General features: G+C 47.5%; 1 protein-coding gene across 1 annotated transcript; it reads right to left on the reverse strand.

Moving 5' to 3' along the window:
- Positions 1–2638: 2638 nt before the first annotated feature.
- LOC137667435 (anterior gradient protein 3-like) lies at positions 2639–8131 on the reverse strand. The gene is made up of 7 exons (XM_068408186.1): positions 7993–8131; positions 6902–6965; positions 6460–6512; positions 5186–5262; positions 4619–4682; positions 3784–3867; positions 2639–2688 (listed from the first exon to the last, which is right to left on the reverse strand). Exons 1-7 carry the CDS (start codon positions 8129–8131, stop codon positions 2639–2641), a joined length of 531 nt encoding a protein of 176 aa, XP_068264287.1.
- Between the last annotated feature and the right edge of the window lie 1700 nt (positions 8132–9831).

Here is a 9831-nt window from a genome sequence, read left to right on the forward strand (position 1 = left end):
TTGGTTTCTAACACTGGATGGGCACAGTCTTCATTCAGCTTTAATTTTCAGAGCATTCCGATCTCTGTGCGAGAGGTTTCCCCAACCTGGCTGGGGTTGCACTGTGCAAGACCTGGGTTCAGTTGGAGGACTGGGATTTGGATGCAAGTTCAAGTGATTTTTAGCTTGTGTTTTTCCTCTTGTTTAGAAAGCATGGTCTAGTATTTACTTCCTGTTATTTCAACTCCCAGTTTGTGCACAAACGTATGAATCTGGTCTGTTTTTCAAGGGAACTAGCATAAATCATTGAGAGGGCTGTGGCTCTGCGTAGACTCAGAAACCATTCCTTAGCAATCCTTAGTGTTATCTTTTGTATGTGCTCTTGGTGTGGTCCTTGTAAGAGAGCAAGTGTTCAGCTCTGGGAAAGTTGTTATGAGAACTTGTGTGTTTTCTTTTTCTTTTCCTTGTAACTCATTCCAGTTTGCTGAAGTGATTACGGAGCAGGAAGAAGCGGCCTGTTTAAAAAGCAAAGTTCTTCTCCCTCACTTTAATCCCCCCTCAACGGCCGCTGAGCAGAGCCATCACGTTCTGAAGGGTGTTGCAGGTACAAACCCCAAGAAGGAGGAGCGATGGCACGGGGGGATATAACTGGGAGAGGTGAGTGCTGGCGCAGAGGCTGCAGGCTGTGCTGGGGAGAAGCTCTGTGGTTCTGGGACTCGCTGAAGCCACCGGTGCCCTCCAGCATGGTTAGGACCCAATCAGTATACAGCTCCTTCCATGGATCTTTATTGCAGCCGGGCAGCGGAGGCCCATCAGCTCTGTTTGTTGAATGGAGTTTGCAAGTACGGCTGCTTCTGCTCCTGTTTGATCTAGGCGTTTGTGCCTTGTAAGAGCATCGATCTTCCTGCTAGGTTGTGGGTTTCTAGCTGAGAATGTCAGCTTCGTGTTTAACAAATCTATAAATTCCTGCAGTATAGAGCTTTCCCATAAACTAACTACACCCAAACAGATTTTGATTCTGGTTGCTGTATTCAGCAGGGCTTAAATACCGGCTTTGGCTAAAATTTCCTTGCTAATCACTGGGGAGAAATGTATTTAGAAAAAAAAAAAAAACAGAACTGGTCATAGGCCGTTGTGCTTGCTTTGTTGCTGACAAGTTTTACTGCAGTTCAGTACCTGTTACTCGTTCCAGGGGTTAACTGCATTTAATCTCCTGTGTGCGTTTACTCAGGCGTTGCTCGCTGGCCTCTGAGGTGCCTTCTGTCCCTCTGTGCTGGCAGTCTCCCTCACGCAGGTACCCGCCGGGATGTTCCCCTCTGCTCGCCCCAGGTCCTGTGGCAGCACTCAGCCCATTGCCGTACTTTCTGGACTGCTCCTGCCACTGCTCTGAGCTCGTGCCAGCCCTCCTGTCTCTGCTGGGTGACCCCAGGGTTGCTCCTCACCCTATGGCTGATCCCTCTTTATTTGCCTTTTTATTTGCCTCATCTGCAGCTTCTCCTGGGGGCTCAATCTGCCACAGGCCTTGTCATCAAATTCCTCTTTAATTCCCTTTTTCCTGGTAATCCCAGGGAATGGCTGATCACTCCTGCACACACGCAATCTTCTGTGTTTCATGCAGAAGCTGGTGAGACCACTGTGTAATTCTGCTGCCGTACCCATCTCGCTTGGTACTTGGGAGAAGAAACTAACACCCACCTCACTACAACCTCCTTTCAAGTAGTTGTAGAAAGTGATAAGGTCTCCCCTCAGCCTTCTTTTCTCCAGGCTAAACAATCCTCAGTTCCTCACAAGTCATATGACTTGTGCTCCAGACCCATCACCAGCTTCGTTGCCCTTCTCTGGACTCTCTCCAGCACCTCAAGGTCTGTCTTGTAGTGAGGGGCCCAAAACTGAACACAGGATTTGAGTTGCGGCCTCACCAGAGCCGAGTACAGGGGGGACGATCCCTGTCCTAGTCCTGCTGGCCACACTATTGCTGATACAAGCCAGGATGCCGTTGGCCTTCTTGGCCACCTGGGCACACCACTGGCTCATATTATTGCTGTGGCCATAAAATAATGCAGAGAACAAGTAAAAGGAATTTGAAAAGGAAATGGGCTGATCCTTTATATTTGTTGTTTGAATTACACAGCAAAAGCTTTAACGAAGAACAATAAAACAATTTTCTGAAATGCACATCAGTGAGCATGGCAATTCACACAACAATGAAAATACCAAACCTATTTTAATGTAGGCTATAGTTGCACGCTTTTGTTTCTTACTATACTAAAATGCTTTCAAATGAAAAGACTTATGACTTAAAAAAAGAAGAAAAGGTAGCTAGGCACACACAGGACAAACTTAAAAATGTATTTATAATCTAAGTATCCTTTTCAGAATGGTGCTAACTGGGGTAAAGAAGAGTTTGTAAACATCAGCAAAGAAAATCTTCTCTATTAATGATAATTGTGAAGCCATTAAGATAAACTGCTACTTCAAAATCAGTGGGTGGTGCCTCATTCTGGGTATCTATTGCACTGTGGGTTGCACCAAGTTCTTGTGACCGTGGCTTCTCTGTGAGGGAAGGCGGAAGGACAACATGTGTGTGCTGTGCTGCATTTCTCAGCATTCCCGGGGCTGTTGTGTCAGTCTGTGAGTGCGGATTGGCACTGCCCCTTGCTCAGAGCTCTGTGTGCAGAAGCAGCTTCGCTTGTCTCATGTTTTCAATCACTGTGGAGAAAGCACCAAAGATGTGAAAGATGACAGGGAAGATGCCCACGTCTGCACAGCTTAAGGTCAGAAATTAAAGCCACTCTAGATAGCAAGACTTCTAAAAGGTCTTTACAGTTATTTTTTTTCAATTTTAATGAGTAGTTTTGACTAGTTATTTTGTCTCAGCAACAGGCTTTGACTGCAGTTAGCTTTTAGCTTCTAGAAAATACTAAGTCACTGGCTTGGGAGGATAATTTTTTTTTTCTTCTTTTTGCTCCTTTGTCTTGGACTATTTTGTTAACTCCTGTGTGTGGCAGAAGTATCTATAATGCTGTGTTCTAATCAGTACTCCAGGGACAGAGTGCCATTAGAACATACCAGTTCCTCTGATGGAGTTCACAGGTGGCACAGGTGCTCTTTTCCGCCTTCTGCAGTCCTGTGAGGTTCAAAGCTTTGAGCATCAGACAAAAGTCTGTGTGCTGCGGAAGGGGAAAAACTAGAAGAGAGAGCTGTGAACCCAGATCACAGGATTGTTGTTAGCCTGCTTGTCTGCTGGAAGGGGGTTGTTCTGTTACCCACAGCTTTTGAGTCTGCCTCATTCCAACTTGCTGTGATCTGGGGATGGAGACCTCAGAAAAATACATCTCTCTAAGAGTTATTAAGTGGGCAGCCAGGAGAGGGGGGTGCAGAGACACCAACCCAGAGGAATTAATTCCATTCCTCACAGAACATGTGTTTTTAAACTTTGGTTACCCCTAGGGTGAGATGTACTGAAATGGCGTCTGCGGTTCGGATTATGAAGCAGAGCAGCAGCGCACTCAGGTCTGCGTGTGCCTTGAACCAAATTGGTGGTGGTTTGGAGCCAAACTTATATGGTGTTTGGGAACTCCACCAGCAGCATTCAGACACTGAGGAGAACTCTCCCCACACCTCACTGCTTGCAGTATATTCACTCCATTAATGTTTATAAAGGGCTTTGAGCAGTTTTTACTGCAGAAATAGATCCAGCATTTCTCAAGATTCTCCTATAGCCTTTTCCTTTAACCACATTTGTATTGCATAAACTTGAGATGGCTAAAAAGGGATCAGGAAAGTGCCCCCTGTTTCACTCACAGGTCGAAATATCTTCTGGTTCGTAAGCGTACATCCTGTTCCCATATTTGCCGGTTAGATCAGCTCGAACTGTCATAGAAGGATCTTGCCGGGGGGGGAAAGTACAAGATGTTAGTAACTCTGGCTTTGTAGAGTGGGATGGCGGTGAATAATTTTGTGAGGATAAAAGCCTTTTAAAATGGTGTTGATTGGCCTTTTCATGGCCGGAAAGGTACATCTGGAAGCACCAGGCTCTCAGCAGCTGTACATTAATGAACTCTACTTCTGAAACCCATCATGAGCAGATCCTCTACGTACAAGCCTCATCTGGTGGCTCAAGATTATTGCCCGTTGAGTCCTTCGTACCCAGCAGTTTGATGGTAAGTTTGCCTTTTGTAGAGCTGTTGGTCATGGTTGGTGATGGGCCTTAGCTCTGCCCTTGGACAGAGCGTTTGTCATTCATCTGAGGACAGGCTTGGAGCAAGGGGCTGTATTCAGGTGGTATGACATGGTATCACGTAGGCAGGACCGAACTCGTAAAGGATATGTGTTAAGAGTTAATAGCAGTGACAGGCTGTGCATTTCCACTCGTGGAATAAGCCTGTCACAGTCCTGTTTTTAAAAAGATAGTAGTGGTTTTGGATGCCCCATTTAATCTCTGGTTGCTACACAAATACTCTGAAATAAGGCCCCATTTTTGATTTTTCCAGTTAAGCTGTTCTTTTGAAAGTCTGGGTTATTCCTACAGCTTTAATACCCCAAAGAATAAGAGCTATTACTTGGAGCAATGGGAATTCAATGGGGACCATATGGAAAAAACGCTGCCCTGATTATTCCCCTGACCCCAGAGACTCACCCACAAAGAGGATCCGAGGGACATAATGGCCATCGGGTGCCATGTTGTCATCGCTGCTGGAATGCTGTCGGGGTAGATAGTCTCTTAGTGACAGGTTACTGTCTGCGCACTAGAAATGGACTGTATCAGCTGAGCTTGCCTCATCACCCAACAACTAACCATTCTGGTGTGATCAGATATGGAGTTCCCCTGTTCTGTCCAAGTTGTCCTGAGCTAGATGCTTGGGGATGAGGACAGGAACCCCAGGCAGGTGACTCAGAAAGCGTGATGACTGGGTGTTTTTGTCTTGTATCAGAATATTACCTGTGGTTGGAGTATACAAAATGGTATTTCCATACCAGTGAGTATGTGTAGGTGTGTATGGAAGTGTCTCCCTGTCCCCTCTCCAAGGAGGAACTGTGTTGGTGTTTTGCAAACCCCGTTGTACATCCCCAGAGAAGTGGGAGAAAAAAGAGAATCTCAAATACTACTTCAAAGCTATGTGAAGTGAATCCCTTTCTGCTCTTAATATGGCTTAGTCCACTGCCTGGTAAACATTTTGATGAAGATTTTAGAATTCAGACTTACCACCAGATTGAGCATGATAAAGTCCTCCTGAGCCATCTGCTGGATCTCTGGGCTAGAAGCAAATGCTTTCCTTAAAGCTAAAAGAAAGAGAAATACATTATTTGGGTGGAAAAAAAATCTGGATCACTGCTTTTCACGTTTTTGCAGCATCTTATATTGATCCTAAATCCAATAGTAAATGACCGGCACTACTTTCTGATGTGCATGTGGCACACAAAGCTCAGAGGACTTGGTTCTCGTAAAGTAAAATGCAAAAGACACTTAGTTCTGGAGAAACTGAAATGCTGGTGTACAGACATATTTCCTTCCCAGTGGCTGGACAGTCCGTGAATGCACGTGGTTGGCTTTATTCGGCTGTCTGGGGCCCCACGCTACAGAGCATAGGAGTTGTCTGCACAGTTTATGCTGTATGCATTTGGGGTAGCAAATACAGAAGTTTCATAAGAAATGGTGGGGCCAGATTTCCCCGACAAACCTCACTTTGTTCTCGATAACCCAGGAGGTATCAAGTGATAGTGAGTGGTGTGACACACTCTTTGGCAGGAGGCCTCGTAAGGGTAAGAGGGAAGTGTATAAACCAGATGGTAGCAGATGCTCTTGCAGGCTGGAAGATGATTTGAGCTTCTCAATGCTGTAAACTAAACTATTGCACTCTATGGTTCTTATCTGGAGATGAAAATATGTTTGTAAAGCCATGTAGCAATCCAGGTGAATTGGTGAATATGAGGCTACAAGGGTAATTTTCTTGGTGTCTGACTCTCCCTCGTTGCAGGATACCCATAACTTGAAAGTCATGGTATAAAATGATGCAACGGAGGCAGTGTGGTGCTTAACCTCACTGCCTTGACAGAGCCTACTTTCAGGGCTTCTTTCTAGGGGGATACGACTTCCCCAGGCTTTAATCACAGGAGCTGATGATTTCTATGCTTGCTGGGGCCCAGGACAGGAGTGGGAGTTGGCAGGAAGGAGAAGTGGCAAGAGATGAGGGGTGGGGAAAAGAATGAAGGAGGAAAGCTTGGTGTCTGCCTGCCTGTTTTGTAGCCATGTGTTTCTGCTAGGGAAGCCTTGACCCAGAGCACGTTACTGCCCTGAAAAACTTTACAACTGTTTTATTCCCCAATCCTTCTCAAGGGTCCCCATTGGATTTACTGTCTCTCCACGTTTCCCTGCATGTGCTGGAAAGGCTTCACACCGAGTGCTCAAATGCTTTGTAAGGAACGAGCACTGACGGATTTGGATCCCCCAGGTTGTTTGGAAGGGTTTGTTTTGCTCACCTTGGCTGTAAGGACACTCTTCCAAGTGGTGAATAACCATCAGTGGCTTCTTGCTGGAATGACAAGGCAGGAAAGGAGTGGGGAGGCAATTCAAAACCCTTTACAGACCGTGCTTGCAAAGAATTAAGGCACTGAGTTGCTCCAGGCATATATTTACATTCCGAGGAGCAATAGCAACAGGGCTAGTACGGAGGTGTGGGGACAGTCATGTACAGAGGGGTGTATCACTGAGAAGGCAACACTGGAGGCACTGCAAGGGTGTTTGCTCATCTCCCAAAAGTGAGCTCTCACCAAAATCTTGTTCAGCCTCCGTACCATGCAGCAAAATACGGCTTGTATCTTGCTTGCAAGATACAAGGCACAGTGTGAGCATCACGTTAGAGCATAGCTTTGTTCTGTGCAGTTAAATGTATGAACCGGCATAAAAAGAATTGAGGATTACCTGTGTTTTGATCGTGCTAAACCTTCTTCATATGTCTGCACCCATTCGATGTCATCTCCCCAGCCTGTTGAGAGCACCCTTAGTTAATTTTCCCATCAGTATGGATGAGGATGTTCTGCTGAACAGGGAGCTGGAGCCACATGTGTAATCGGGCGGCACCAAGGAGGCACTGGCCCTCAGGGTGTCTAGACCCTCCAGGTGGTTTGAGGGCACCAGGAGAGCCCCAAGCAGAAAGGTGCAAAGAAACAGCTGACAGGGAAGGGGGGTGAAACCCCAGCCTTGCCAGGGCTCAGGTGTGGGCTAGGATTACAGACAGGTACTTCCAGCCGCTTGAAAGCTGGAGTCCAGAGCTCCTGTCGGAACCCATCCACCCTCCCAAAGAGCCAAACCAGGGTTGCTGCTTGTCTATGGCCTCCTGCAATAAGGGATTGCTCGACAGGCTGGGGGCTGGGATGCAAGAGTGTTTTTGGCGTGAGGTGCCTGGTCTTACTTGATGGAGTAAAGCTTGGAGCTGAGCCTGGAGCCCCTTCCAATGGCTACAGCATGCTGCTCGTGCCCTGCATCACCCAAAGGAGCCCCCAGGGAGGAAGAGGATGTACCTGCTATTTGTGCCTGACCTACGATGCCAGCAGGAAAGCGGACAGCAGAGGGGTTGAGCTGGCTGCAACTTGGCTGTGTGACTATGGTCTCCTGCGTACAGAGCATGCCTGTGTAGGGGTGGGAGCTGCCTGTGGGGCTGCCTATTGAGCTCAGCCTCTGCAAAGCTGATCCAGCAGCCGGTGTTACAGCCTGGCTCTTGGCTCTGTCCCCAGCCCAGCTCTGGAGCAAAGCACCTGTACCGGTTCTCAAGCACAGAGTGTGAAGACTTCTCCCCTGCTGAACGCACCAGTGCTCTTGGCCACGGTGGAAGTGGCACCTCTGAAAGGTAGGTTTGGGCTTCTGCTTCAGAATGGGAATGCAGCGAGGGATCTCCCAGCCGCTGTTCTCAGACATTTCCCTGTCTGGGTGTATGGGTGGAGGTGCACATTAGCCACTGTGACAGAGGGAAATAGGGGTGCTTCAAGACAGCCTCAAGAATCCCTGTCACTCGCCTCGAGAAAGAGTCTGCGGGGTCCATATCTGAGCCGGGCTTTCTTCCTCTTCATCAGGGAGCTTCTGGATCTTTTTCTTCACAGCCACTGTTACGCCATTGCAGAGAAGGAGGGAACACAGGAACAGAAAGGCGTGCATGCTTCTGGCTGGCAATAACAGAGAGAAAGGATCAGCTCAGGCAGGCAGAACTTGACAAATACCCAAAAGCTTCAGGCAAAGAAAAGAGACCCATGAAACATTCACCTCCCTGTTAAAAATGGGCTAACTTCAAGGTTGACGCTTGAGCAGAAGCTTGGGGAGCCTCTGGAGTGACTCAGGGAAGCATTGCAGATCAGGTCACCTCTATCTGAAGGCCTGAATGCACTTGGAGCCTGGTAGGTGACTTGGAAGATGCAGGCTGAAATAGCCGTGGGGCAGCAGGTACCCTCTGTCCCATCAGCAGCCCCTTTCATCACGTGAGATCTCTATGCATGTTAGTTGTTTTGGCCAAGCAGTCCTCCTCCCTTGGGTACAGTTCAGTGCTGTAATAACCAGCAACCACATCTAGCAAAAGCCCAGCCACAAAGAGCAGGTACACTGGCAGAAAAGAAATGCCTGGTCCTCCTCAGGGACAAGACGGTCTCATACAGAGCCACTTACTTGGAACCGGTCTCTCACCTGGCAGCTCCTGCAGACGCCTCGACAGGGGTGTCCTTGCGGCAGCCTCTCCCCTCTGGCCCAGGCAAGGCAAGGTGTCTTTATACCTCTGTATTTGCACAATAGCTGGGTACAGACGTCAGCTGACATTCCAGGATATCCTGCTCCTGCCAGTGTTGCAGAATTACCTTTTTACAAAAGCTTTCTTCAATCAGCCCAGCAGCCTGCAGGTTTTTAATCGAGGTGTATTGATTTCTGAATGCATTCATGCAGAGTTTATGCCAGACCCACCTAGCTCCTTGGGGGTGGACTGTGGGTCTCCAGGTACAGTGAAGTCTCCCAGAGTCAAACAGAGATACAGAGAGGATGCACTCACCTCTCTTGAGACCCTTCACACCAAGAGTGCTGCAGAATTCACGTCACTTTGAAGAGGTTTAGCACGTTTGTGTAAGAAAAAAAAAACATTAAAGAAAATAAGAAATCACAACGTAAACAACATGATGTGAACTGAACCATGTCACAGTAACAGGGAACAGCAGCATAGTGAAAGGGCCATGCAAGGATAAGAGGCATAACTCTCTGGTGTGAACAGGACTTGTGTCACAGCCTAAGGAGATGGTCTTCTCCCATCATAGATTTTAAGGAAATTAAACACCAGCTTTCCATGGAGAGTTCATAGCTCTTTGGAACGCTTCTGCTGTATCAAGTGAAAAAGACCATAATTTCCATTGTGGCATGAACCACTGGCCTGTTAGGAAATCCTAGCTCTGCTTCTGTACATGGTCATATTATGGTCTTTGTTCCTATCTGCTCCGTTGTGCTGGATAAGAGATGGGCTCCTTGTGAGGACCCCCCTCTGGTGTCCCATTGGGTGGGCTTTAGTGTATCATATGGGCCCAGGAGGTCGCGGTAGGGTTTTAGAAGAGCTGGACGTATTGTCCCCTGTGTTTCTAATGCTTGGTTACTCAAACAGAGGAATGCTTGTTCTAATGCTGTTTTGTGTCAATGCCTTTCCTTGGCACTTTTTTGAAGAAAAAGCATTTGTCTGTATTTAAGGTCCAGCAGGACTTGGACTTTCAACTTCAGTGCTTGCTTCTGTTGCCTGAAGGACAAGGGACAACAGCCTCAGGCTGTTTCCCAGCTAGACCTTGTGGCTGGCAATGGCTTTGCTCGCAGAAGGGAGGCATCTTCATCTTTGCAGT

The sequence above is a fragment of the Nyctibius grandis genome, chromosome 9, assembly GCF_013368605.1.
Source record: "Nyctibius grandis isolate bNycGra1 chromosome 9, bNycGra1.pri, whole genome shotgun sequence".
NCBI lineage: Eukaryota > Metazoa > Chordata > Aves > Nyctibiiformes > Nyctibiidae > Nyctibius > Nyctibius grandis.